At 46.4% G+C, this 27902-nt stretch overlaps 3 protein-coding genes across 4 annotated transcripts; all 3 read right to left on the reverse strand.

Moving 5' to 3' along the window:
• Positions 1–203: 203 nt before the first annotated feature.
• Positions 204–11872, reverse strand: LOC134406238 (ADP-ribosylhydrolase ARH1-like). Its single transcript, XM_063137563.1, has 8 exons — positions 11755–11872; positions 8833–9062; positions 7328–7426; positions 5376–5481; positions 5184–5263; positions 1875–2058; positions 553–767; positions 204–446 (listed from the first exon to the last, which is right to left on the reverse strand). Exons 1-8 carry the CDS (start codon positions 11763–11765, stop codon positions 289–291), a joined length of 1083 nt encoding a protein of 360 aa, XP_062993633.1. The 5' UTR covers positions 11766–11872; the 3' UTR covers positions 204–288.
• Positions 11873–12399: 527 nt separating this feature from the next.
• On the reverse strand, positions 12400–20104 carry LOC134406237 (ADP-ribosylhydrolase ARH1-like). The gene is made up of 8 exons (XM_063137561.1): positions 19932–20104; positions 18504–18733; positions 16612–16710; positions 15381–15486; positions 15181–15260; positions 14757–14940; positions 12896–13110; positions 12400–12788 (listed from the first exon to the last, which is right to left on the reverse strand). Exons 1-8 carry the CDS (start codon positions 19940–19942, stop codon positions 12625–12627), a joined length of 1089 nt encoding a protein of 362 aa, XP_062993631.1. The 5' UTR covers positions 19943–20104; the 3' UTR covers positions 12400–12624.
• Positions 20105–20962: 858 nt separating this feature from the next.
• Positions 20963–26877, reverse strand: LOC134406500 (V-set domain-containing T-cell activation inhibitor 1-like). Of its 2 annotated transcripts, none has more exons than XM_063137952.1 (3): positions 26750–26871; positions 24238–24570; positions 20963–21464 (listed from the first exon to the last, which is right to left on the reverse strand). In XM_063137952.1, exons 1-3 carry the CDS (start codon positions 26802–26804, stop codon positions 21265–21267), a joined length of 588 nt encoding a protein of 195 aa, XP_062994022.1. In that variant the 5' UTR covers positions 26805–26871; the 3' UTR covers positions 20963–21264. The 2 variants fall into 2 exon arrangements, with proteins under 2 accessions (XP_062994022.1, XP_062994023.1); XM_063137953.1 differs by lacking the exon at positions 20963–21464 and adding an exon at positions 21471–22892 and having other exon boundaries at positions 26750–26877.
• Between the last annotated feature and the right edge of the window lie 1025 nt (positions 26878–27902).

Below are 27902 nucleotides of genomic sequence, written 5' to 3' on the forward strand. Positions count from 1 at the left end.
AATAAAAAGAGAGCGTGCCTCTGGGCATGTGCAGAGTACATTTCACACACCATTCATTAATCACAACATTCCTCCACACCTTTGGAATTAGGGGAAAGGCCTCCTAGGAAACAGGAGATGTCTCCCTAGAAGGTCTTTAAAATCTAGCACCTGGGATTTCCTTCCTGCAACCCATGAGAGAAAGGCGAGATCGCAAACATAGCTCCAGTTTATTCTGCAAAGAGCAGTTTTGGCACTGTTACAAATCATCCCCTGCCCCCTAGATGTCTGAGATGCAAGTCTGGGGTTCTAGCTCTGACCCCAAGCAAGATGATAGAGTGCATCAGCAGCAGACACCATCCTACCCCGGTACTCAAGCTCCATGTGGTTTCCTTCCGGGACTCCTCTGAATCCGTGAGTCAGGCCCCAGCAGCACGCGGCAATCACCCCTGTAGAGTCACTGTCCCCTGTGGGGGAGGCGGAAGACACACACAGGAAACAAGTCAGATGCAGCCAGCTCTGGGGTGGAGCACTTTACGGGGGGGGGGATGAAACATTTGCCTCCTGACTTACCCCCATGGAACACGGCACGCCCACACAGCTCCTCCCAGCTGTCCCCTGCACCCAGCAGAGCATCGTAGGCAATCATGGGGGCGTCGTGACCGCTCCGCCCGGCCCATCCATCCAGGCTGAAGGTTTTGTAGATGCCATCACGCTCAGATGGATTATAGTCTGGAGGAAACTGCGCAGGGCCTTGGCCGTCAGCGACGCCCCGCTCTGAGAGGTACCTAAATGCAGAACATGAGGGGCAGAGGAGGAGACAGAGAAAGAATGAGACCTGAATTGAAAAACCTAGAAAGTCTTCAAGACCTCATTGACAGGCAGTGTTGCATACTGGTTATAGTGTCAGATTAGAATGTGCTTAAGCCAGGTTTACATGCCCCGTCAGCCAGGAAGCTCACTGGGTGACCTTGGGCCAATTATGCTCTCTTGTCCTGATCTACCTTACAGGATTGTTGTGAAGACAAAATGGAGGGGGTGGAGGATCATATATATAGCCCTGAAGTCCTTGGAAGGCAAGATAAAGATGTACTGAACAAATGGTACATTTAGTACATCATGATGAGGAAATGTACTATTTCTTCACCATGACGCAACTTTCCTAAAAACCTTTAATCTTATTTTACAGTTCAGATTTACCTGATATACTTCATCAGAGCTGAGATAAAAGATTTTTTCTGCTACCCAGCTGAGCAATTTGTTTTTTCTGAGTTCAATTTTGAGTTTTGCAGTTTTGATTTAAATGAACAAACTGCATCTTAAGTTCTGTTTTAAGGTACTCACTTTGAGTTGTTAACTAGCCAAAGTCTAACCCTTTAAACCCTGTTTGTTAAAAATCCTTCTAATTTTATTGTTTTCATAAAAGTGGGAGTATATATAACCTATGGAGCAAAGGGGATTTGAATTATTCTAACATATTGTTAGAATAATATAAATTATTAGAATATAACTTTTGGCAAGGAAATGTAAACCTTTTCCTCACGATGCTCAGGACAGAATACATTATTACACAACACATACCATTTTATCTTCAGAACACTTCTGTGAGTAGGTTAAGCTCAGAAAGAAAGAGCGGCTAACTCAAAGTCACCCAGAGAGGTTAATGGCTAAGCAGGGAGATACACAATTCTCCATAGACTCATGCTGGGCACCTCGGCTATTTATTTTAATCAGCAAGTTTCTATACCTTTTGGTGAAGAAAATGCACTGGAAATCAGTAAAGAAGAAAAATATCTAGAAAAGGCCATACTTACAGACTTAGAACTATAATCTAGTGTTTTTATTCTGCTCTCTCTACTCCCACAAGTCCCTTTTCTCCGACCCAAAGTACTTACCACTCCCATTTCTTTTGGAAATAGGCCCAGGCCTCCAAATTGGAGTCACTATCAGCACCAGCATCCCGAACGTACTCCAAGGCAAGGGGGAGGGTCTTGAGCAATCCTGAGCCCCAGCGCTCAAGGGGGAGGCCCTGCACGGCGTATGCTGTGAAGAGGGCAGAAGCCAGTGCTCCCAGATACCCTACAACAGAAGGGGGGATCAGCAACCTTCTAGGTTTATCCCATTATATCCTCACAGCAACCCTGCAAAGTAGATTAGGTTGAACTATAAACCGGCTTCCCAGGAACCAAGAGGTGTTATGGATCTGAACGGAAGCTGTTTGAAAATTACTGTCTCTCATGTGTACCTTTTTCGTCCCTGGGAAAAGCTCTGGAGGAAAATGGATCCATGAGGATTTTTTCTGTTTTAAATGTCGTTCAATGTGAACCAGGAGGAAGCTGGCTGTGGAGGTGCCTACTGCACAATACAGGAACAGGGAAACTCTTTCAGCTCCAGGGGCTGGATTCAGGTTTAGAGAACCTCTCGGGGGGCTACAGCCAGTGGTGGGCAGGACTGAAGGCAAAGGGGGTGTTATCAAAAGTACAAAAAGATACAAATGTATTATACCTAGAGAGAGCAGTCCTGTGGCCCCTAGGCAGTGTCTGGGGGTTGGCGAGGGCATAGGATAGTTTGGATTCCTGGATCTGAGGTCAGAGACAGTGCTCCGACCTCGGACACAGGAATCCGAGATCCCCTCTGCCTCCCCCTTGCAGCCAATGCAAAGAGGAGGGACTGGGGAGGCCAGCTTATGAAGGGTCCTTTGGCCTCCCCAGCCTCCTTCCTTCCTTTCCGCAACACAGAGCCCCAGCTAGATGGGGGTGGGGAGCCCGTCTAGCAAAACTGCAGAGCGGGTGAAGCATGGAAGGTCCGCGCTCTGCATAGGATGCCCGTTAGCTCTGACGTCAGAGGTGACAGGCATCCCAATAGGATCGTGCCCCTAAAGATCATCCTGCCAGTATCTAAGCCTTAGGAGAGTTATTTTAACCTCTCGGAACAGGGAAAGAAACTGCCCAAAACGTTCAGTAGTTGTTGGTTGGGGAAAGGGGTGTGATTCGAAATCTGGAATGGCCACCTTTGGCTCTCGGGCCTGAGGTTCCTCACTTCTGGCACAGCCTCTGTGACATTGCCAGCATACCAACCCTACCTTTCCCCAGTTCCCAAATCAGTTTGGCAACAGTTTTAGTAATGTTCGCCAATAGTTACACAAGGTGAGGAATATACATTAGAAATGCACATACATGTAAACATACATACGTTATGCTACTTTAATTTTTAAAAGCCCAAGCAATGGCAGGGAGCGGGTCAAGGCCTGTGGCTGAGTTCACATTCGACTTGTGAGTATGTATCTATGTAAACAGGGGAGCCGAATTACAAGTAAAAAAAACCCCTGATGCCCACGGTTGAAATGACACACGTGCCTTCAGACCTGCTCAATCTACGTCTGCTGCAGAATGCAGGCAGGCAGATGCCACTTCCGAATGCTGCCCTATGAAAGAAATTGCCCCCCCATAGAAAAAACTAACGCACCAGGGAGAAAGGTTCTAGCCTAGATCTTTTGCCTGCTGTACTAGTTTTTTAATTGCAGGGCGTTTTTAACACAAGGGAGCATTCAAAAGTAGGATCCACCACCTGTAGCATGAAGTGGTACAGTCCATTCTACTGTCTCTGGATTTTTCTATCTGATTCTGCTACATGGGCAGACGCTAAACCAAAGGCCATCAGTGGTGACTACAACAAACACACAGAGAAATTTTTCCTGTCCTGGGGGATGTCTTATACGGCAGCATGCTGCCACCACAATAAGCAAAACCCCGTGATTTGCTGCTCCGGGGTGGTGGCAGCTAATGCCGACACTGCAGCAAAACTGCGGGGTTTCCAGTGACTGGACCCGCCCTCTTCCCAGGCAGACAGCAACCAATCAGGGATCACCATTTGCCCGGCCATGCCTCCACCATAACTCGGGAGCAAGGATTGATGGCGGAAGCAGCGTTCTTGCCCCGTTCCGGAGAACAAACTCAGGGGAAGTGCGACGTAACAAACCCTTACACTAGGCCCACATAACCCTTCTCAGGCCAAGCACCACCACTTGAAAACCTGAGGGAGGGTTAATTAAAACCCTACCCCTAGCTATGAGGGAAACAGGTTTAATACAGGATCTGCTCTAACTACAGTATACTGGGGGTTTAATCTGGGGTGGCTGTTTAACAACTGCAAGGCAGGTAAATAATGCCAAGCCGACACGTGGTATTTGGTAGCTAACAAAATAATAATAATACGTTTATTGTTATTTAAAAGCTTTAATATAAATAAAAATATAATACTTTCAATCCTGACTAATCTAAATCATCTCACACTATTGCCCCGCTCGTGCTCTTCGCTCCTCTGATGCCATGCTTCTTGCCTGCCCAAGGGTCTCTACTTCCCTTGCTCGGCTTCGTCCATTTTCCTCTGCTGCCCCTCATGCCTGGAATGCTCTTCCAGAACACCTGAGAACTACCAACTCAATCACAGCTTTTAAAACACAGCTAAAAACTTTTCTTTTCCCTATAGCTTTTAAACTTTGAGTTTGTTCTGACTCTATACTGTTAGCTTCACCCTTCCCGGTGCCTGTTTACACTTCCCTGTGCCTGTTTGCATTCTCTTTCCCTTCTTATTGTTTACTACAACTTTATTAGATTGTAAGCCTATGCGGCAGGGTCTTGCTATTTACTGTGTTATCTGTACAGCACCATGTACATCGATGGTGCTATATAAATAAATAATAATAATAATAATAATAATAATAAATTCTCCACAAACTAATCACCTCTCTCTCTTTACACCAATCCTAAGTCCCTAGAATCTAAACTCTTCTTCCTTAACAAATAAAAACCACAAGAAGACAAACCCTAAAACACACTGTCTCACAAACTCCCAACACTCTCCTTATATACTCCTCTTTCCCCACCTTACCTATTACATCATAAACCACGCCCACTCATTTCTAACATTCTCTACTTACCAGACATATACAATATAATCAATTGTGGGGTAACGACACAGAAAGTCCCCGACGTTTTTTCTTCCCAGCTTCATGGGAAAACCCCAGGGTGGTTGCGCAGTGGCTGCTGCATCGTTTAATCAATACAGCGCCGTCACACACACACACCAGGGTTTTCCTTGTGTATAGACAGACCCCTGGAAACACATACATATCATCTCAACATCATCCCTCCAGCCTTGGAAAATGTCCCATAGTGGGGCTACTGCCCCAATTTCCCCTTTACCTGTTGGGTGGTGATGCGTCATCCTTCCACTTTCTATGCTGACTTGGACCAAGGCGTTGAGTTCCGAGGGACGAGGATACCTGGGAAAGAGATTGGCCCTGGGATCAAGATGGAGTAACTTGATCTGGGCCTTCAGCCCTTTTGGCCACCCCTGCTTTGCCCTTTCTTGACCCACATTGCACACCACGTTACCTAAGCCCAATGCACATGGACCTCATGGCTGCCCCACAGCCTGTTGCACTGGGGTTGAAGGGAATGCGATATCCACCTGGCTCCCCGGGACGCAACTGAGATGTTCCTGCAGGTGGCAGGGGGGAAAAGAGATGTTGAGTTGCCCAAGGGCCAAACTACAGCTGTAGAACTTCAGCTGCATCTTGTTTGTCCCTGAAGTTTTATTTCTTTTACAAAATGAAGCTGCCAGAGGCTGCAAACTAAGACAGAAAACTCACGTGGGCAGGAAGAAAATTCAGCTTCAGTATTTTTTTTCTGCTAAAAATTGGCTTTCACCCAAAGATAATTCTTTTCCCTTTTCTTTTCCTCTCCAGTGATTTCCCCAATAAATACCCAGCTTGCTTTCCCCCTGGGGACACAGTATTATTGATTTTTAAAAATTCTCTAAGCTTTTACAAGGCTGTTGAAGCGTCTATCAAAATCAATAAAAATCACAATAAATCAAAAACCACAATTCAACATCAATTCAAATGAAACTGAAAGCAACACGAGTTATTTTCAAAGGTCCTTAGTCCAACCCCTGCTGATACAGGAAATAAATTGTTACAGCATCTCTGATAAGCGAACTGAACTAAATTGTATTGTTACACTGGTTACAACACAACAAAAATAAAGGATACTGCAATACGACAAAAGCGGCATCGCTATAGGTGGCCACTGAGCCTCTGCTTTAAAAACCCTTACAAGGGAGAAGCCACATCTTCCCAGGAAAGTAAAAAACCACACCACTGATCTTGTTTCAGTGCACATCTTTTAAAGTCTGTTGAAATATAACGGGGGGGAGCATGTGGCCCTCCAGAACGTCCATCTTCCTTAGCCAGCATCACTAGGGATGCTGGCTGTTGTAGTCTAGCAATATCTGAAAGGCCACAGGTTCCACATCCCCAGGAATAAAGCCATCAGTGCAGTCCACCAGAAGGCAAGCAGCAGTGGGTCTGGGTACACCTCCATCAGGAAGATGTTCTACATTTTTGGTGCCACAACAGAAGAGGCCCTGTTGTTGTACCTTTTCATCATACATCTGTGGGTAGGTGGTACTCAGAGGTGGACCACAGTGCCCAGGCAGGTTCATATGGGAGGAGATTCTTAAGGTTTATCTTAAGGAACTATTCACAGCTTTACTGTTGTTTTTATGCTTCTTATGTTTTTAACTTTTGTATATTTGTTTTTAATGTTTACTGTTTTTAACTTTTGTAAACCGCCCAGAGAGCTTCAGCTATGGAGTGGTTATAAATGCAACAAATAAATAAAGATAACGATTTAGCCAATTGGTTACTGATTCATTTCTGGGCTCACCACAGACAACAACAAATTGGAGTGAGATGATCCAGGCTGCTGTCTCCAGTCAAAATCCTGCTGCCAGATTTTGAACCCATTGAAGTGTTCAAACTGTCTTGAAAGGAAATCGCAGGTAGAATGCATTATATTATTCTATCCTGAAAGTGAACCATATGGATCTGAGTATTGCTTATAATTTGGCCGTCAGTGTAAAGCGGGTGTGAGTGTAGTGGCTACAGGTGCTTTCAACTCTTTACAAAAGCACTATTAAAATGCTAAATTTTATTAGTAATAAGACCACAGAAGAGGGGTTGGGACACAGGGGACAACTCCACCATCCAGGGAGATCACCATTTGTTTCTACTCCATGCCAACAAGCAAAGTAGCAGCCATTCCATATTTCCTTGCATTGAGAGAGAGGAAAGGATGAAAATAAAAGAAGAAAACAATTTTTAAAAAAACTCCTAGTATGCATGTAGGAATGTATCCCTTGCAAAATTGTACATCTGGGCTACTGAACCCCACATTTTGGTCTCTACTTTATAACTTTGAAAACATAGTTGAGCCCCAAAGAGTTACATTCTCACAGAACTGGATTGCTGTAACATGCAGAAAGGTCCTCTGAGGTACATTACCCAGAATGCTTGTGGGTCCAGGTTTCCTCCCCTCCATGTCTTTCATGGCTTCAACATAGCGGCTGGCCAGTTCCTGGAAGAGTGGCTCCCCATTCTTGCCTGTGAGGAGTACATGGAACAGAAATAAAAACATTGTTTCCTTTTAAAAAAATTTGCCCTGCCCTCTCAAAAAGCCTTTTACTACCATGTTCCTCCCACTCCTGGCTACCTCAGACCTTTGATTGCCTCAGAAAGCCTGCACAAAATCCAGGTGCCCAACGCCATCTTAAAGACACTTTCCCCTCCAAAAGCACATATTCCCAATTAGGGCCCAGGAAGAGCCATGTTTTGGACATAATGTGTCCAGAATTTACCATCCCAATATTGCCCCCCCCTCCCAGATTTGCCATCTAAGTGGGTCTTTCATCTGTGCCTCATGATCAGACCAGCCTTAACAGACCCACTAGTGCTTCTTTCCCATGCTAGGATCACTGCTCATCTCCCACTTTGCAAACAATTCTGCACATATTTGCATAAATATAATTTACGTACACTTAAAAATCACCCACAGAACCCTGACCTTAAGTTGCATCATTTTGAACCAGTCAAGAAATACATAAAGAACATATTTGCTTTCAGTTTACATTTTTGCCTGTTACTGGAAGGGCTCATGGCCCGCCTATTTTAGCGAGACTGAGGAATAATCAAAGTGGAAGGGACCTATTGCAACTGCCCTAACACCCCTCAAGGTCTTTCAGGAGACTGGAGGGGAGCCTAGGGTGACCACATGAAAAGGAGGACAGGGCTCCTGTATCTTTAACAGTTGTATAGAAAAGGGGAATTTCAGCAGGTGTCATTTGTCTATATGGGGAACCTGGTGAAATTCCCTCTTCGTCAGAACAGTTAAAGCTGCAGGTGCCCTGCCCTCTTTTAAATTTGGTCACTCTAATATTGCTCCTGCAGCTTTAACTGCTGTGATGAAGAGGGAATTTCACCAAGTTCTCCATATAGACAAATGACACCTGCTGAAATCCCCTTTTCTATACAACTGTTAAAGATACAGGAGCCCTGTCCTCCTTTTCATATGGTCACCCTAGCACAGCCATTGTTAATAATCCATCTAGATTAGCAAATGCTATTATTATCGCTAAATTACTATTTCCTAGCAGTCAGACTGCTAGGTGCAGTTGTTGGGAAACCACATCCTTGCCTCAGCAAGCAGGCCTTACAGCAACCCTCCCCAATCTGCCCCCCTTCAGATTGGTTGGACTACAGCTCCCATTGTTTCCTCAGCCCTCTTGGGATGATGGGAGTTGTAGTCCAATCATCTGGAGGGCATGGATAAGGGAAGGTTGACTGACAGGATGGCAGGGCACACAACAGCCCTCGCAGCATGGGGAGCATGGTCCATCATCCCTCCCGATCCGCTGCCTGAGCAGGAGATTCGCCCTGCCTCAGGGGAGAGCCAGGAAAGGAGAGCCTGTGAAGCAAACCTATAGGCCTGACCAGCCTTTTTTGCTACTCACCAGTTGCCAAGGCCTCAGCTGTAGCCAGATGCAACACGGTGTCATCACTGACTGGCCAGTCAGGGAGGACTGCACGAACCTTGCCAAGGCCTCCCAGTTCCTGGAGCTCCTGGTGGATCTGAGGTCCTGAGGTACAGTATTCCCAGCGCTGGTTGCGATAGCCAAGGGCGTCACCTGCACCCGAGAGCACCATCGCCGCACAATAGGCTTCCTTAGTGGGGGGTTGGGGCCTACAGTGGGAATGTGCAAACTGAGAGGGATATACAAGTCTATGTTTTTTAAAACACAACAACAACACATACACACACTCACTCAAAAATGTCAATTTTATGGCAACAATATCTGAATTCAGCAACCAGCATCAACTGATACATTTGCTTATATGGCAATAGAATTATTTATACTAGGGGTGTGCACGGACCCCCCACTCCGCTTCACTTCCAGATCCGCCATTTTCGGATCTGGCCGCTCCGCCCCGCCCCCACTCCGCCTATGCCCACTCCGCTCCGCTCGGAGCTCAGTTCCCCCCCCCCATAGGGGGGTTACCGGGCCCTGCCGCCATCGCCGCCCATGCGGCGACGGCGGCAGAGCCCGGTAAGGGACCAACGGGGAGGGGGGCCTTACCTGCCTCCGTCCGCGGTCCGTCGCCGTCTTCAATTGAGCCCGCGATTCCACCAGGAAGTCTGGGCAGCAAGTGCGGCCCAGACTTCCTGGTTGAACCGCGGGCTCAATTGAAGAAGCCAAGGGACCGTGGACGGAGGCAAGTAAGGGAGAGGAGGGGGGGGTTACCGGGCCCTGCCGCTGTCGCCGCATGGGCGACAGCGACAGCGGCAGGGCCCGGTAAACCCCACTTACCTTTCCAGCGGAGCTCCGGATCGAGGCGAAGGATCCGCCTTCACCTCGATCCTCTTCGCCATGCTCCGCCGGCCCCCCAATCCTCTTCGCCTCCGCCTTAAGGGGAGGCGAAGCACCCCGCTCCGCTTCTAATTCGCCGGTCCGATTAGAAGCGGAGCACATCCCTAATTTATACTGCTTATACAGCGCATGGCAGGGGAGCTAAGCATCAATGCTCTTGCTTTTCCTTCACTGCAAAAGTCCTGACCAGTTAATAAGTGCCATGGACACGAACCACCCTATTTCTACAGTATGAACACATATACAATATTGGCACTTTCTGAGGAAAGATCATTAGTCTGCTGCAGTGTGTGCATGCACACACACACACAAAGGAGGCTTGTAGCACCTTAAAGACTACCCAATTTATTGCAGCACACATTTTTAAGCACAGAGTGGATACAGGGAGGGGAAATGGTAAAATCATGGGGCTGAAAGACCATGAAATGCAAGGGACATATCATGTAATTTTTCTAGGATAATTAGCGGTTCAAGAATATCTAAGGTAGGATGGAAAACATGTGGCCTTCTGGATGCTGGAATCCCAGCTCCCATCATCCGCAGCCACAATGGTCAATGGTTAGTGAAGTTGTAGTCCAACTTCTGGAAGGCCACAGGTCCCTCACCCTTGATTTAAGATATACTTTGGGAAGTAATGTGATTTGCCTCGCAGTCCTGTGTGCACACCCATTGTGCACATTGAACTGAGTGGGATTTACTTCCAAGTAAGCACACATACGCTATAGCCAAAGTGGGACTGACATGTCACAAAATCAGGGTACCACCAATGCCAATGCTTTACATTTTCCCCCCAGGATAATTCTCAGCTCTACCAATGATGACTATAATCCTTTCTCTCCACCCCTCATCACACACCCACACCCACAAGGTGAGGTCCCTTGTGCCTTTTACAAATGCATGAAATTCAATAGGCAACACTTTCCTCCATCACTGCCATCTCTGTGTAAGAGAAAGCTGCACCTTTTGAATTTCTGCCTGTTGTACTCCTGTTAAAAACACAGGCCCTGCCTTTCTCTCCATCGCTCCTACTTGTCTCTAACCCTGGATTGCCGGTCTCTTTCACTATCTCCCTGGGATCGCGCCTTTGCCTTTAACAGCATAAGAACATAAGAGGCACCATGTCCAGCACTCTGTCCACACAGTGGCCAACCAGCTGCCGACCAGGGACCCACAAGGAGGACACCGCGCAACAGCACCCTCCTTTATTATTATTATTATTATTATTATTATTATTATTATTAATTATTTATTTATATAGCACCATCAATGTACATGGTGCTGTACAGAGTAAAACAATAAATAGCAAGACCCTGCCGCATAGGCTTACATAGGCTACCCATGTTCCTCAGCAACTGGTGTATATAGCTTACTGCCTCTGATACTGGCATCAAAGGCAGTAAGGATGCAAGCTGATCTGCAGTTTTTTGTTCTACAACTCCCATCAGCCCCAGCCAGCATGGCCAATGGCCGGGCTGAGTGATGGGAGCTGTGGTCCAAAACATTTGGAGGACATCTGGAGGTTGGCGAAGGTTGCATAAGAGGATGATGAAGCTGATCCCCGTGAACATGTCCAACTGCTTGATTCCAGATAACCCTTCTGTTGACGGTACAAGACCAGGGGAGGCTGTTTTACTTGCTTGTTTTTCTAAGCTGGCAAACTTAACCCGAGATGCCAATGTATTACGTCCGTTACGGTAGCAAGAACTCTCAGCGACAAGCTTGATCAACCAGCTGTCGCCTTCAAATAAAGGGTGGGCGGGGGCGAGGGACCGCGATTCAGTTCACAGGCGAGATTATAGTTCTAGCGTGCTTTCGGTGGCGCGGATATTAGGTTTATTATGGCGCTGCCTTTCTTCCCTCCACCCTCCCAATTGCACGAGGAATCGCATTGCAAAAAGCAGGCAGAGTTGAGGCGTGGGGGTGGGGAGATTAAAATGGGAGGGGCTGGATTATGATGATGATGGTGATGATCATTTTCCAGGAAGGGGGGAGCGATCAGCTGCTTACAAGGCTTCCATGGCGGTGGTTCGGGTAGTAGTGGAGGTTTCGTCTCTTCCAGGCAGCCCCTTGCAATATAGACTCGTCGTCGGTCCTTGTCCGCCGCTCCTCCCAGCGCTGCCTCAGCGCTTTCGAAGCCAAGTGACGCCCCCTGGTTGTACCCCAGCCAAAGTCCAGTGCGGGGCTCTTAAAGTGAAAGACCTTTAACTGAACCCCGTCCTGGAATATTTCAGGATGTCTGATAACTCTCTGTGAAATGGGGGGGGGGGGTTGAAGAGATGTGTGCCTTTCTAACAGGGTGCAAGCTGTCCATCCCCTCCCCAACACCAGGATTCAGCCCAGTGGTAAAAAATAAAGTGTGCTTCTCTCACCACTTACTATAGCCACAGCCAGCCCACCTATACACCTGGCATGAAAGAAGGTTGAAGCAGGGGCAGTCAGTGCAACTCAGTGCCTTGTTTCAGATATTTGAGACTACAACTCCCATCAGCCCCACCCAGCAGGGCCAATCCTGCTGGGTGATGGGAGCTGTGATCCAAAACATTTTAGGCCTGACTTGCTAGTAGGCTTTGACCTTGTTTTCTTTAAAAAGAAATTAAACACTGGTTTTGTGACATTTTTTATTAGCAACATTTGTAGTTCTGCTAAAATTTACAAAGCTTACAGCTGTTCTGAGTTTGGGGTGGAGGGAAAAACCAGAACGCTGTCAGAGTTCTCACGGAATGGGGATGGCATGGGGGAGAGAAATGTTAGTTGTGTGGTTTACAACTGAAGTAATACACAAGGAGGCTGTGAAAATGGGGTCCCCATAAAACCATTAAGTCTAGGGACTACAATTACCTAGCTGCACCACTGGATGCTATTTAAGGTAAAGTTCTCTCAAACAGACATCTGTCCCCAAGCAAGACGATAGAGTGCATCAGCAGCAGACACCATCCTACCCCGGTACTCAAGCTCCATGTGGTTTCCTTCCGGGACTCCTCTGAATCCGTGAGTCAGGCCCCAGCAGCACGCGGCAATCACCCCTGTAGAGTCACTGTCCCCTGTGGGGGAGGCGGAAGACACACACAGGAAACAAGTCAGATGCAGCCAGCTCTGGGGTGGAGCACTTTACGGGGGGGGGGGATGAAACATTTGCCTCCTGACTTACCCCCATGGAACATGGCACGCCCACACAGCTCCTCCCAGCTGTCCCCTGCACCCAGCAGAGCATCGTAGGCAATCATGGGGGCGTCGTGACCGCTCTGCCCAGCCCACCCTTCCAGGCTGAAGGTTTTATAGATGGCATCACGCTCAGTTGGATTATAGTCTGGAGGAAACTGCGCAGGGCCTTGGCCATCAGCGACGCCCCGCTCCGAGAGGTACCTAAATGCAGGACATGGGTGGGTAGAAGAAAGAGAAAGAGACCTGAGCTGAAAACCTGGAAAGTCCTGGGTGGAAGTTTAATGAACATCTGAGGTAGGTTCAGAGGATGGCAATGAAGGAAAGACCCTCTTTGGTGGTAGCCCCAATTGGGGAATGCTCCAGATCAGGCATCAACACTGTAACGTTTTTGACGGCAGTTTAAGATTTTCCTCTACTCCCAGGCACTCATCAACATATGATGGAGTTTTTTAATGTTAGGGTGTTGTTGTTGTTTTAAACGAGTCCTGATAGTTTTATTGTTAATTATTTTAACTGTTTCAAACTCTTTTAAATTTTTGCATGTTGAAGGTTTTAAATAACATTTTATCATATTGTAATGAATCAATGAATGAAGTCTTCATTGAAAGCCAGTGTGGCGGAATTGAACCACGGTTCAAATCCCCCCTTAGCCCTTACAGGGTTGTTGTGGATAGTAAAATGGGGGCAGACCACGTATACTGCCTTGAGCAACTTGAAGAGTTGGATAAAAATGAAATAAATAAATAAATTGACCTCACCATGTTGCCCCTTCCCCCATTCCTCCCCCCCCCCCCCCCAGACACACACATTGGCAGGAGCCAACTTATACACAGGCCTCTTTTCCTACTTAGCATTATTACACAGTAGCACTGTTTCATTGCTCGCTCCTGTTCATTTCTGTGCATTGCAATAGTGAAATATCTCATTAGTGCAATTGTTCTCCTTGAGTTGTACTGGGGTAGTAATTCAAGCAAAGAGCCGGGCTTCAATAGTGCTAATTCACAGTCCTGTAATCACACAATTGTGCATTAGTGCAATTGACATAATTGAGTATTACTGGGGTAGTAACTCATGCAGGGAAGAGAAGAGAGGTGTGAGGTAAAGTATGGGATGTAATTAATCTCTTCCATTAAACTTCCCTGAGCAGGGGAGTATTGAAAGGGTTGGGGAGCTAGCGGGCCCATTCAGAAGACACCTTAAACCATGGCTTTAACCACAGTGGTTAAGCCAGAAAGCCAGGCCATGTTCAGAAGACACCTTAAACCATGGTTTTAACCATGGTGAATAAGGCCTTTTCCTTTATTCACCATGGTTAAAGCCATGGTCTAAGGTGTCTTCTGAACAGGGCCAGCCTCTTTCATTTGCTGAGAAGCACCTATGCTGTTGATGACGTTCACTTCTACTTGCTGGACTCGCCTACCCAACCCTAAACTATGGTGCTTTCAAGTGCTATTTACCTATGAAAGTGGGGTTTTAGGTAGTGCATACTCCACTTTTTTTGCTTTGTGTGCTGCTGATGGACCAAAACGATTTCATGAAAAACCAGATATAACTAGAAAACACTTCTGAAGCCATTTCCATATAGACTGGGCTCAAGAGTCCTTGGTCTGAAACTCTAACCACAACACTATATAGTTCACAATTCCCCACAGAATCTGGCTGAGAACCTCAGCTATTTATCGTAATCAGCAGGTTTCTAGACTTCTTGGTGAAGAATATGCTTTGGAAACCAGTAAGGAAGAGTCTGAAAGAACCAAACTTATAGCCTTAGAACTATAATCTCCTAATATTCTTATTCTACCATCTCTGCTCCCCCGAATCCCCTTTCTCCAGCCCAAAGTACTTACCGTTCCCATTTCTCTTGGAAATAGGCCCAGGCCTCCGAATTGGAGTCACTCTCCACCACACCACCCTGAACGTACTCCAAGGCAAGGGGGAGGGTCTTGAGCAATCCTGAGCCCCAGCACTCAAGGGGGAGGCCCTGCGCTGCGTAAGAGGTGAAGAGGGCAGAAGCCAGGGCCCCAAGATACCCTACAATTAAGAATGGGTGGGGAGAAGAGAAAATCAGCATCCTTCAGGGCTGGGGGCTATCCCTTTATATGCTCACACAGCAACCCTGCAATGTAGACTAGGCTGTTCAACACAAATGTACCTTTTTTTGTCCCTGACGCACAATCATTGCTCTGCAAATGTTGTTGTTGTGTTTTTTAGTGTAGTTCCATTTGAACCAGGATGACTCTGTCTGCAGGGTGCCCCGTGTTCCCCCTTTACCTATTGGGTGGTGATGCGTCATCCTTCCACTTTCTACGCTGACTTGGACTAAGGTCTTGAGATCCGAAGGTCGAGGATACCTGAAGAGAAGTTGGCCCTGGGATCAAGATGGAGTAACTTGATCTGGAGTAACTTGACCTTCAGCCCTTTCGGCCACCCCTGCTTTGCCCTTTCTTGGCCCACACTGCACACCACATTACCTAAGCCCAATGCACATGGACCTCATGGCTGCCCCACAGCCTGTTCCACTGGGGTTGAAGGGAATGCGATATCCACCTGGCTCCCCGGGACACAACTGAGATGTTCCTGCAAGTGGGAGAAAAAGAGGGACGTATTGAGACATCCAAGAGTAGCCAAGCTACATGGGATCTTCAGCCAGTGGTGTGGTGCAGCTGGGACTCACAGGAACACAACACCAGGATTATTATTTTTTATTAGCAGAGATGCTAATGTCATCTGCCACGACACCCACTCAGAATTCCCTGTTCAACAGTCTAAAAAGGACTGTTGAAATAATAAAATCATCATTGCTACTCAACACAAGGCAAGCAGCAATGGCCCTTGGTTGTCCTATCTTGGAAAGCTGTTCCAAAATTTTAGTGCCACAGCAGAAAAGGCCCTGTTACTTGTACCCACTCCTCATACATCTGACTGGGGGTGGGGGGGCATGCTCAGAAGTGGACCACGGTGCTAGGACAGGTCCATACAGGAGATGATTATTAAGGTACTCTGATGATTCCAAGTACCACTTTCCTGTTCCTTTAAGACACTAAAAATGCAACCCTATGCATGTTTAGAACAAAGAATGTCCTGCAATTCCCAGCATCCCCCAGCCAATATAGCTGGCTGAGGAATGCTGGGAGTTGTAGGACTTTTTCTCTCTAAACATGTATAGGATTGTGCCCTTAATGCTTTAAAGGAAAATAAATAAATAAATAAATAAATGCATACATGCACGTGTGCACATAACCTTGCTATCCAAAATGTGAAGATATAATACTGGCCCTACTTTACAGGGTTAATATTACCAAGATAACATGTGTGATGCCCTATTATGACATACCACAGGGGCAAAATCTAAACATGCAGGGGTCAACCATTATTCCTACTCCATGCTGAGAAGAGAAGGAGTAGCCATGCCACATTCACTTGGATTAAATGAGGGATGAAGAGATCGACAGAAAAGAAAACTTGAAGGAGGGACTCAAAACAAAAACCTTCCTAGTGGGGATGGGTGGGAATGGATCCCTTCCCGAATCCCAAATCATAAAGATTTTAACTGCTCTGGCAGTAGAAAAGACTCATTTCTATCTCTTCTCTATAACTTTTTAAAAACATTGCTGACCTCCAAAATGTTACTTTCTTGAGTCGAGCCAAGCCTCAGGCTCCCCAGAACTGGATTGCTGTAACCCACAAGGGACCTTTGCTTACCCAGAATGCTCGAGGGCCCGGGCTTTCTCCCCTTCATGTCTTTCATGGCTTCAACATAGCGCCTGGCCATCTCCTGGAACAGCAGCTCACCATCCTTCCCTGTGAGGAGTTGGTGGGAAGACAAATTAAAATGTTGTTTTGTCTTTTAAAGTCTGCTCCGCCCCATCCTTTAACCCTGCTTTAAGACTGCAAAAGGCGTTTCCCGGCACTGTCCTCCTCTTGAGCAGATTGCATAGTCGTTGCTTATCAGTGAAATGCTGTTTCCTCCTAGCAGTCAGGCCACTGTCTGGATTGTTAGAGGTTCATCAGACGAGCATTTTATCCCATACTCGCTACTGCCCACTTACAGATGTGCACGCGTCCTTTAGACGATGACGTCCACCTCCCGTTCGTTTCTCTGTTGCAAAATAGACCCCTTTTACTCCGGCTTTTTTTTTTTTAAAAAATGGAATGTTCCGTGATCTCCTGCTGAGTGCAGGAAAAGCAGTGCGATAAAAACGACCCCTGAATGGGCCATATGGTCTTTGTTTACTTCCTCTTTCCCCTCTAGGAAGTAATGAGGGACAAAGGCATGCTGGCTGGGGGTTGATAGTTGTCATCCAACACATTGCCTGGGGTTTTTTTGTGCTCAGCCTCTCCAGAGCTTGAGCTCCCGCTTCTGGCAATTAAAAATGAAATAAAAGCCAGACTTCCCTGTCCAGGCAGGTCATCGCCAACACCACTCCATTAAGTAGAAGCAGTACTATCATTTCTTGTGGTGAGCATCAGACTGAGCCTACCAATGCAACAGATCACATCAGTCCGTTGGTTTCTGTTCACCACTCTGCTGCTAAGATCATCTTCTTGGCTTGCCGCTCTGACCATGTTACTCCACTTCTGAAATCTCTTCATTGGCTTCCAATTCACTTCAAAATCCAATATAAACTTCTCCTGTTGACTTACAAAGCTTTTCACTGTCTAGCTCTGTAGGTGCAAACTAACTTAGTCCAAGGATCACACAATACACACAGGGCTGTATTTTTATGCCACGATTTATACTTCCAGAAAGAAGTATATCTTTCCTATCTTTCCTCTCTCATCTCACACTATTGCCCCACTCGTGCTCTTCGCTCCTCTGATGCCGTGTTTCTCACCTGCCCAAGGGTCTCTACTTCCCTTGCTCGGCTTCGTCCATTTTCTTCGGCTGCCCCTTACGCCTGGAATGCTCTTCCAGAACATTTGAGAACTACTAGTTCAATCGCAGCTTTTAAAGCTCAGCTAAAAACTTTTCTTTTTCCTAAAGCTTTTAAAACTTGATTTTGTTCTGACTTTTATACTGCCTGTTTGGTGCATTCTCTTCCCCTCCTTATTGTTTTATTATGATTTTATTAGAATGTAAGCCTATGCGGCAGGGTCTTGCTATTTATTGTTTTACTCTGTACAGCACCATGTACATTGATGGTGCTATATAAATAATAATAATAATAATAATAATAATAATAATAATAATAATAATAATAAATGAGATGGCAGAATAGACTCAACGTGGCCCACTGTTGACACCTGCTCCAGGTCGTCTAATCGGTGCCAGTTAGCTGGATCGGCGGAGCTGCCATTTTAAATTACTCACCATGCCCCCTACAGTATGTGAGGCATTATGGGAAGTTAAGATGGCAACTTGCCGAATGGTGCTGACTAAGGAGCTGCTATTGCTGCGACCACCAGATAATCCCGCTGGACGGCTGAGTGACATAGGAGGGGCCCCAGTAGAGACCTCTTTGTCAAGGGCCCCCTCAAAACTGGGGCTCTGTAACCCCAGTTGTAGTAAAGTGTCATAAGAGAGAAACATTTGCCTAGGGACATTTACCTGTCAAGCATGGCTATAGGCCTGCCAAGCCTTTCCTGTTACTCACCGGTTGCCAGGGCCTCGGCTGTGGCCAGGTGTAGCACGGTGTCATCGCTGACTGGCCAGTCAGGAAGGGCTGCACAAATTTTGCCAAGGCCTCCCAGTTCCTGGAGCTCCTGGTGGATCTGAGGCCCTGAGGTGCAGAATTCCCAGTGCTGGTTGCGATAGCCAAGGGCATCTCCAGCACCAGAGAGCACCATCGCCGCACGATAAGCTTCCTTGGAAGGGGCATGGGGCCTGCAGTGGGAATGTGCAAACTAAGGAGGACATACAAGGTGACGTATACTGCAGCCCTAATCTGAGGACTGCAGTTTTTATCTGTGTTGGCCAGTTCAGATGACACACTAAGCCATGTTTAGGCTGCTAACCCTTTTGCAGCAAATGGTTAGGAAGTGTGTTTAAACTGTGATTATGTAGCTGCCATGGTTAGGAATGGTTCACAGGACACACTAAGTCATGGTTCACATGACATTCTAAGCCATAATGTTTAGCTCAACATGCTTAACCACTGTGGCTTAGAGTGTTGTCTGAACTGGGTCAGTATTTTACTTTTGATTTTGATTTTTTGATTTTGCATGCCACTTTGAGAGGGTTCAATACTCTTAACGGTGGCCTAAAAATAATTTTAAATAAAATTAAAAAGTAACACACAGAGAGAGGGTACAAAGATATCAGAATTGTGTGCCAACAAAATCCGAATCTGGCAACCCAGTAGCCATTGATAGCCTTCTCCTTCTCATGTTTCTATGAATTAAGTAAGTTTACAATACAAAATTGCACATGTTCAGAATATTTGTTTTTATCAGGGTTGGCAAACAGTATTACTGCTGTCACATAGTTACAAAGCATGGGATGGCAGCTGGAGAAGGGAAAGAGAAATGTTAGTTCATGGCTTCACAACTGAAGCAATACATATGGCCATTTAGTGGGGGATCCCATAAGATCATTAAGTCCGGGGTCTAAAATTACCTTGCTGCACCATCGAGCAGAGATGAGGCATGGAGGGGGTGTCAAAAATTAAGGGGAAAATGATAACAACAACCAAAGTCATAGAAACATAGGAAGCTGCCTTATACTGAGTCAGACCATTGGTCCATCTAGCCCAGCCTTCCTCAACCTGGGGCGCTCCAGATGTGTTGGACTACAACTCCCAGAATGCCCCAGCCAGGCTGGGGCATTCTGGGAGATGCAGTCCAAGACATCTGGAGCGCCCCAGGTTGAGGAAGGCTGATCTAGCCAAACTTTGTTAATTCTGACTGGCAGCACCTCTTCAGGATTTCTGGCAGTAATTTTTCCTGCCCTACCAAGAGATGCAGGTGATTGAAGCTGGGACCTTCTGCATGCAAAGCGTGGGCTCCACCACCGAGCTACAGCTCCTCCCCAAATAAGAAGTCGTTATTTTGCAAAGTGTGCAGGGAAGCGATCAACTGCTTACAAAACCTCCATGATGGCAGCTGAGATAGTAGTGGTGGTTTCGTGCCTTCTAGCTGTCCCTTCCAGCCAGCTCCTAGCAACAGACCTGTCCTTCCTTGTCCAGCACGCCTCCGGCCAATGCCTCCGTGCTTTCAAAGCCAACTGACACCCTGGTCGTACCCCAGCCAGAGTCCAAAGGGAAGCTCTTGAAGTGAAAGTGCTGAACTCCAGCCTAGATATTTCAGCATGCCTGACCTGTCCCGAGGAGAGACGTGCCTTTAGTTAGAGCGCAAGGTGTTTTCCCCAGGGCATAACTTATTCAACCAAAATGGGTTCCCACAGCCAATGGTAGTATTTCAGCCTTGAGGCCAGTGAGATAAAAAAAAATAGTGCCTCTGACCATAGGTAGAGTGCTCCTTGCCACTGAATATAACAGAGGTGAGAAATCTGTGGTTCTCCAGAGGTTGTTGGACTACAACTCCCATGTTCCATGAAATTGGCCATGCTGCCTGACAGGGATAATGGGAGATAGAGTTCAGCAACAGGCTCCCCCATCCCTGGAGTTTAGTCATAACTAGCCTACCTATAAGAAGAGCAGATGTTCAAGCAGGGGTAGGCCTCCCTGCTCCAGATATTTTGACTACAAGCCCCATCAGCCCCACCCAGCAGAGCCAATGCTTGGGGTGATGGGAGCTGTGACCCAGGCAGTCACCTGCCTCTCAATTCAGTTCTCCCTCTTGGCCCCACCAGATTCCAGCTCCCCAGGGCCCAGATGTCCTCAATTCCGGAGACTGCTGCAGCTTCAATCCCCTCTCCATTGCCATTCAGTGCAAGCAGGGCCGGATTTACACACAAGCTAAACAAGCTACAGTTTAGGGCCTCACATTACAAGGGGCCTCGCGTTAAAAAGAAAGGAAGGAAGGAAGGAAGATGTTTACAACATTGCCACCGGGAAACCATAAACAACACACAAAATGAAGACCTCTTCAGAAGGGGGGAATAGTGTTATATGTTTGATAAACTCCTAAAAAAAAGAACGGGCACACATGTAACTTGCATTTTACATGACTATCAAATTCCGTTTAATTGTACAGCCAGTATTTTGCATTTAATTTTTTTACACTGTTCATTTAGGCAACTTTGAAGCTGGTTTAATGGAAATAACACACACACGCCCCACACCCTTCCAAAAGAATCTTGGGAATTGTAGAATTGCAAGAATGATTTGTTAGCTAACCTAACCATGTCACAGAACTACAATCGCCAGAGTTCGTTGGCTGGTCCTCAGACTCAGAACTTTCAGCAAAGTAGGGCTGAGGCCAACTTAAAACGTGTGGTAGTGTGCAGAAATGCAATTAGCATGAGGGTTCAAGGGGCACAGCATCCGAACTACATCCTGCTGCAGTCTTGCTGCTCATGAACTCCTGCAGCTTTGCCTCCACTTGTTCCAAAGCCTTCGTGATCTCAGCCAGCTTGCCCATGACCTCCGAACGGCCAAGGCACAGTGAAGATGAAAACGAATCTTCCAGATCTTCTTCAGATTTCTGAGAGGGGTCTGCAGGAATTGAAAGAGAAGTGTCCCTTAGCATTGGCATTGCACACACAAACACACAAACACCAGGGCTAAAAGTGTATGTATTTAAAACTGAGAGCGTCTTGGGAGATACCTGCTCCCATGGTCTGCACTTGTCCAAACATGCATTCAATAGACCAGACAATACACCAGCTTTCCCCAACCTGGTGACTCCAGGGGGCTGTCTATACACACTCAAAGCCCCGCATTGCTTGCAAATGGGCGCTGCGTCAGTTATATAACACAGCCACAGATTCGCAGGCACTGCTGAACTTTTCTGCAAAGCTGCGCGGTAAAGAAGTTGGGGACTTACCTCGACTTTTTCGGTGGGAGCAAGGTCACCCTGGTTCTTCTGCCATCTGAACTCGCTCTGTGGCCAATCCAGGAGGCATTCTGGGAGGATGGCATATGGCAATTGGTTGCCAGAAGCAGGAAGAAGGTAAGGGGGCAGCTCCAGTACCCAAATGACCTCTGGAAACCCTTGCTCCCTTCTTGGTGTGGGTATTATCCAATGCCACCCCACAGGAGCCAAGCCGCAAGTTTTAGGGGGAATTCAGTGCCATGAAGACAGCCGCAGATGTGTTGGACTACAACTTCCATCAGTGGCCATGCTGTCTGGTAACGATGGGAGTTGTAGTCTAATACAGGGCACAGGTTGAGGAAGGCTGCAACATACACACACTTGCACACACTCACACACAAACCAGCATGATTATAAGCCATTTTCAATACTGTGCATTTGATATGGCCTTCTGAATTGCCATCTGCCTGTTCACCTATGATCAGCCTTCTCTTCACGTGGAGCTCTACACATGTACATCTTTCCCACGCTGTCTGAATCTGCGCACAGCAGGTAAGAGTTTCTGCAGTGGCAGCTCAGGGAGTGGTTGCAGTGGCTGGCAGAGAGCAGAGCCGGCCTTGCAAAGAATACAACAACCCCACACACATGTTCTTTCAGTGTTTGTAAGGGGGGGCGTTTGTGAGAACGTTTTTTCTACCACACTTATAACCATTAGGCCCTTTATGAATGAAATAAATAAATGAAGCCCCTCCATGTTCAGTGGGTCTTACTCCCAAGTAGGAGTGTAGAGCATTTCAGCCCTACAAATTTAGCCAGATCAGAGCTGAAAAGTTCTAAGTGAGCTCGCAAGTTCCACAGGAACTTGCAGGCTCTGATATCAACACGGTATCTTTGACATATCCTGTCTGAGTTTATTGCCTACAAACTTAGACAATATTCTGCTACCTTGCTTCTGCGGGGCTGTGCAGTGCGGGCCCTGCCACGTAACAGGGTGAAGCAAACTGCTTCAGGCAGAACACAAACAGTGGTGAGAGGGAGCAGGGGAGAGACAGATGAAGGCAGGAATTGGAGTCTGACACACGCAGAAAAATGTTTTTGAAGTCTTGGCCCTAGGAGAAGGAAAGGGAGATGTCTTGGGCTGGGACCAAGGTTGAATGTCCCAATCCCTAAATGAGCTGTCATCCAGTTAACATAGTTTGAAACCATCCTGCTTTTTTATTTCAAAGAATTATTTTCATTTAGAAAAGTACATTTTACAGAGTTAATGGCTGTCCTGGATGTAGAACAATAAAGTTACATCCAAAGTTACTCCTACTTAAAGTAGATCTACTGAAATGAATGGGACTTCGTTGGTCTCCGCTAGACAGGCAAAAATGCCTTCTAGCTGAAATGCAGAGCTGGAGGTACATTGCACTGTAGATATTCATAAGCCTCTGAATTCTGAGGCTTACAAGGATCAACGAAAAATCCAATAGTATTGCACCCTTAACTGTTATTTTGTGGTGAGCAATTGAGTAGAATTCTACTTCCATGCTTTTACTTATCCTCTTCTTAGAGTGCCTTCTTCAATCGTAGGTTAGCTATCATTACAGCTATTTTTGTTTTTGACACCACTGGTCTAAATAATTATATATAAGTACAGCTATACTTTTCTTCCAGATAGATAGATAGATAGATAGATAGATAGATAGATAGATAGATAGATATCTCCACAAATATAGGCTTATTCTCTTTTTTAAAAATCCTTTTTATTATTAAATAAAAGCTGATCATTCAGGGAGACCATGTGAATATCACAGAGGGGGCCAAGCTTCCACAACCCCCCTCTGGCTCTGTGCAAGTTCAAAGTTCACTTCTAGCATTTTGAACACTAGGCATTCATAGGGCGCCCTTCAGGTTTAAGGGAGTCCTCAGTCAAATGCCCTCTGGGGAGCCCTTTCCTTTGTCAGCACTGGGTGATGGATGGCCATTTCAATTTCCCACAGTGCCCTGACCTAGAATCAATTTGGGACCAGGTGGCCAATTAAAATGACACACACACCCCACTGGGGGCAGCCATTTTAATTTCCCACAATGACCTAGAGTGATACTAAGTCCCTGACAGTGTCACTCCAGGATCTTGTGGGAAATTAAAATGGCTGCCCCCTGTGGTGGGCTGGGAGCCGCCATTTTAAATTTCCCACAATGACCCTGACTTAAAATGGCAGCTTGCCAGACACTGCTACTGATTGGAGGCCCTGGGGCAAAGATGTCAGTGGTGGGTTCTATCATGGCTGGGAGTTGTCCAAGGCTGCCTCATCCTGATGCAAGTCCTGGGTGTTCAGAAGAGATGAAGCCTGCACTTCTTGGAGAGAAGTTATTGGAGAGAACTCAGCAGGGACCACTTCATTATATCAGGGAAAACTCCTGGATCCAATACTTTCACCCCCATGCCAAGACTGCCACCTCTCTTACCGACAACTTGCAGAGTTACTTCCCTGATGTGAACTTCTGACGAGTATGTGATGTAGCACCTGTAGTTGCCAGCATTTTCGACTCCAACCCGAGAGAGAAGTAGGGATGCGTTTCCCTTCGCCACCTCTTCTTGGCTCATGTTGACGCCGTGCCTGGACACAGTCACCACATTGTCAAATTCTGCCAGCTGTTTGCCCTGGCGGAACCACTGGATCATGAGATGGCTGAGGTCCATAGGAGCCCCGTCGAAAGAAAAAACACATTCCAGCAGGACATCGTCCCCAACCGCAGCTTTCACCAGGGTGGGGTCTGCCTTCACTTTCAGCTTCCCAGCTGGCCGAGCAAAAAACAAAACCAGAGGCATGAGACGAGTGCTGCTAGGTTGGTTCAGATATCTGCCTGGACTAGCATCTTTTCTTATTCTTGATTGTTTTAGATATATGTGTGTCTCTGTGTGTTTGCATGTTAATGGTTTTTATAATGCATTTTAAAGGTTTTAATTTTTGTAAACTGCCCAGAAAGCTTCGGCTGTTGGGAGTTATAGACCTGTAATAAATGAATTAATGGGCCTGTTCAGATGACACGCTAAGCCATGGTTAGGCCGCTAACCATTTTGCCGCAAATGGTTAGTGAGCGTGTATAAACTGTGGTTATGTAGCCACTATCGTTAGGAATTTTATTTATTTATTTATTTATTTAAAACATTTGTATCCTGCCCTATATCATTAAGATCTCAGAGTGGTGTACAGATAAAAGCATACAGTATAAAACAATAAATATGCAGTTAAAAACAAATTAAACCATGAACCAAGTTAAAATAATATATAATTTAAAAGCAGTAAAAGCAGTTAAAACAGTTAAAAGAATGTGCCATCTTAGTGAATTTAACCATCAAAGGCTTTGTTAAAAAGCCATGTTTTCACGGGGTGCCGGAATAAAATCAGCGTTGGCGCCAGTCGGGCCTCCAAGGGGAGGGCATTCCACAGTCTGGGTGCCACAACAGAGAAAGCCCTCTCCCTTGTCCCATTATAGCGTATGTGTTGCGTTGGTGGGATGCGGAGAAGGGCTCCTCCAACAGATCTCAAGTCTCGAGCAGGCATAAGACACACTAAGAGGCACGGGATGGGAGAATCCATTAAGTTCAATTTCTCTCAGGTTCTTCTTTGTCCATGGGGGGATCTACACTACTGCTTTAAAGCGCTTTAAAGCGCTTTAAGTTTTGACAACTGTTGGGGCCCAGGACACACTGCATATACAGGTTTCGAAACATTTTCAAAGTGCTTTAAAAGCAGTAGTGTAGATCCCCCCCCATGACTAATTTCATTCCATTCTTTTTCTGCACCAGATTGCAATTTAAAATGTGTACTTTTTGTGCACATTTTTCAAAGTCTATGCATTTGGGGGGCAATTTTTCCATTGAATAAAACATTTCTGTGCACTTTTTTTTTAACCAAATGTACATTTTTAATTTGTTTCCTGCATTACCAACAGCACTTTATTTATTTTGTAAACTTCAGAAAAGTATGGATTTTGAGATCTATTTGCATTCCAGTTCATGTTCAGGCTCAGGAAGTGTAAATTCATTAGGTTCACACTGAAATGCCAGTAACGAATTCCTCAACCTTCTCTGCTTTCCCTTATTATTATCTCAAAACAACTGATATTGAGACTCACACTGTCTCTGAAACCTGGAAGTCCCATATAGCCATTATTACTAATAGCCATTAACAGCCTTATCCTCCATGAATTTGTCTAATCCTCCTTTAAAATCATCTACCTATTTTATGGTCATAAATGAAAGGCTGAAATCCATGGTAATTATGATCTCAGTGAAAGAACTTGGAAATCCAGTCCTTTTAGGGCTCAGCAGACTTCTGCTGCCTGCCCAACTTGGCTTGCATTTTCCAGGTTGCCTGAACTCCAGGGACTTTTCCCATATTTTCTGTGTGCAATTTGCACAAATAGAGATTTACACAAATAGCAGCTGGAATTTGTGTAATTTGTGCAAATTGTGACTGTACCTTGTACGATTTGCAAAGTACAGTTAGTGGAAAAGGTACTGAAGTCCAGGGGCCTGAGCTAACTAATGGAAACCCATCATATTCCACACACACCCAAATGGATTCTTCCAACATCCCTACAAAGAACCCAGGAGTTCTACCTTCCCAGCACATCCTCTTGTCCCTTCCCTCTTAGAACTGGTTCACACCTACATTTTCATCATCCTGCTTGTGGGCTACAGCTCCCATCACACTGGCTGGGGCTCATGGAAGTTGTCTTTCAGCCACAAATGGAGGGTTACAGGCTCTACACCCCTGAAAAAAAATACCTCTAAAGAAGCTTACATGATGAACACACTTAACGTCCATCTCCTATCGTTGGTTACATCAACATATTGGTGGTTTATTCAAAAGTCTCTGAATTGAGCACTGCAGAAGAAGTGGCACATTGAGCAATGAAACACTAATATGGATAAGACTTCTCTCCCCATTTCCCCCAATGGGCAACTCACTGGCTTTCCCAAGGAAGCAGAACCCAGCGAGCAGGACCAGCGACCAGAAGCCCATCTCTGCTACTGCTTGTCCGGAGCGGTTTGTGGATGTGCCTTATAGGACAGCTGACTGCAGCCCAGGGGAAATGGTGTACGTGTCTGTGTATGTTATCTGCAGAGACGGCCAATAGTAGGGACACCTCAGTACTCTCTGGCATCCCAAGATAATGGGCTGTTTGCGCCTGTCTGGCACCATCCCAGTGATCTCGCCCCTCTCTATCTCGGTTTAAATTCTGGTACCTCCACCCATTATCCCTTGGTTGTTCTGTGTTGGCGTACGCTTGCAAAACAGGTGGAAGAAGAGATTAAAAGCTCCATCACACTTTGGAAGAAACGCTGGCTAACGCTACTTCTGCGTGGACACTCAGTTACTTCCTGTTTTCAAACAGGTGCATGAGGGCCGTTCAGTCCCTCATTGTGAACACGCTGCTTCTCCCACACACAGCAGGAGAGAGCAGCAACTTTGGTTTAAAAAATATTTCGGCGTTTTTCTGGTTTTTCTTGCAGCACAAGGAAAACCAGAAGGGGCAGAAGGCGTGCGAGAGGCAGACGACGTTATGTGAGCTACCTCCGAGGAATCCGTGCGGGCCCAGTAACGAGCAGGCAATAAAATGCTTGTCGGATGGAGCTTTAAGAGCTGTGGTGGCCCAAGTCATGTCTTGCATCCACTAGCATCTCCCAACCCTTCCTAACTGGAAGGGCTCCCGCTGGACTGCATGGAGGCACATGGAGACGGGCAAGCAGGAAGACAGGCAGGCCTCTTATATTCATTTGCAAAATGAAGACCAGCACTGGCCTTGGTAGGGTGTGCACTCCACACTGAAAATCCAGGGCTCCGATGGACCTCCGAAATTGTGGTGTGGTTGGGGGGCGGTTTCAAAACCGTCGGAAACCCCATTCGGAGCCCTGAATGGATCTGTAGGTATCCGAAGGATTTTTTTTAGGCGACGTGAGGGCTCATTTCATGTTGATGGATGGGTAACTGAACACTTCCATATTAGGAAGACGCTGAGGGGTGAGGGAGGGGTAGTTTGGGGATTGACATCTGTGGCTAACCAATAGCCACAGTCCCTGTCCCCCTCCAATCACGTTGCTTAGGGAGAGGGATTGCAAA

This window comes from Elgaria multicarinata, chromosome 11 (assembly GCF_023053635.1).
Source record: "Elgaria multicarinata webbii isolate HBS135686 ecotype San Diego chromosome 11, rElgMul1.1.pri, whole genome shotgun sequence".
Taxonomy (NCBI): domain Eukaryota; kingdom Metazoa; phylum Chordata; class Lepidosauria; order Squamata; family Anguidae; genus Elgaria; species Elgaria multicarinata.

Coding starts and splice junctions, on each gene's coding strand:
- LOC134406500 (XM_063137952.1), bottom strand. CDS start 26,804: ATGGGCTTCTGGTCGCTGGTCCTGCTCGCTGGGTTCTGCTTCCTTGGG. Junction 24,571..26,749: donor CTGCTTCCTTGGGAAAGCCA/GTGAGTTGCCCA, acceptor TTGCTCGGCCAG/CTGGGAAGCTGAAAGTGAAG. Junction 21,465..24,237: donor AGTAACTCTGCAAGTTGTCG/GTAAGAGAGGTG, acceptor CAATTCCTGCAG/ACCCCTCTCAGAAATCTGAA.
- LOC134406238 (XM_063137563.1), bottom strand. Junction 2,059..5,183: donor GACGCATCACCACCCAACAG/GTAAAGGGGAAA, acceptor CTTCTGTTGTAG/GGTATCTGGGAGCACTGGCT. Junction 768..1,874: donor TTCCAAAAGAAATGGGAGTG/GTAAGTACTTTG, acceptor TTCTGCATTTAG/GTACCTCTCAGAGCGGGGCG.
- LOC134406237 (XM_063137561.1), bottom strand. Junction 16,711..18,503: donor AGCCGAGGCCCTGGCAACCG/GTGAGTAACAGG, acceptor AACTCCTCACAG/GGAAGGATGGTGAGCTGCTG. Junction 14,941..15,180: donor GACGCATCACCACCCAATAG/GTAAAGGGGGAA, acceptor TCTTAATTGTAG/GGTATCTTGGGGCCCTGGCT.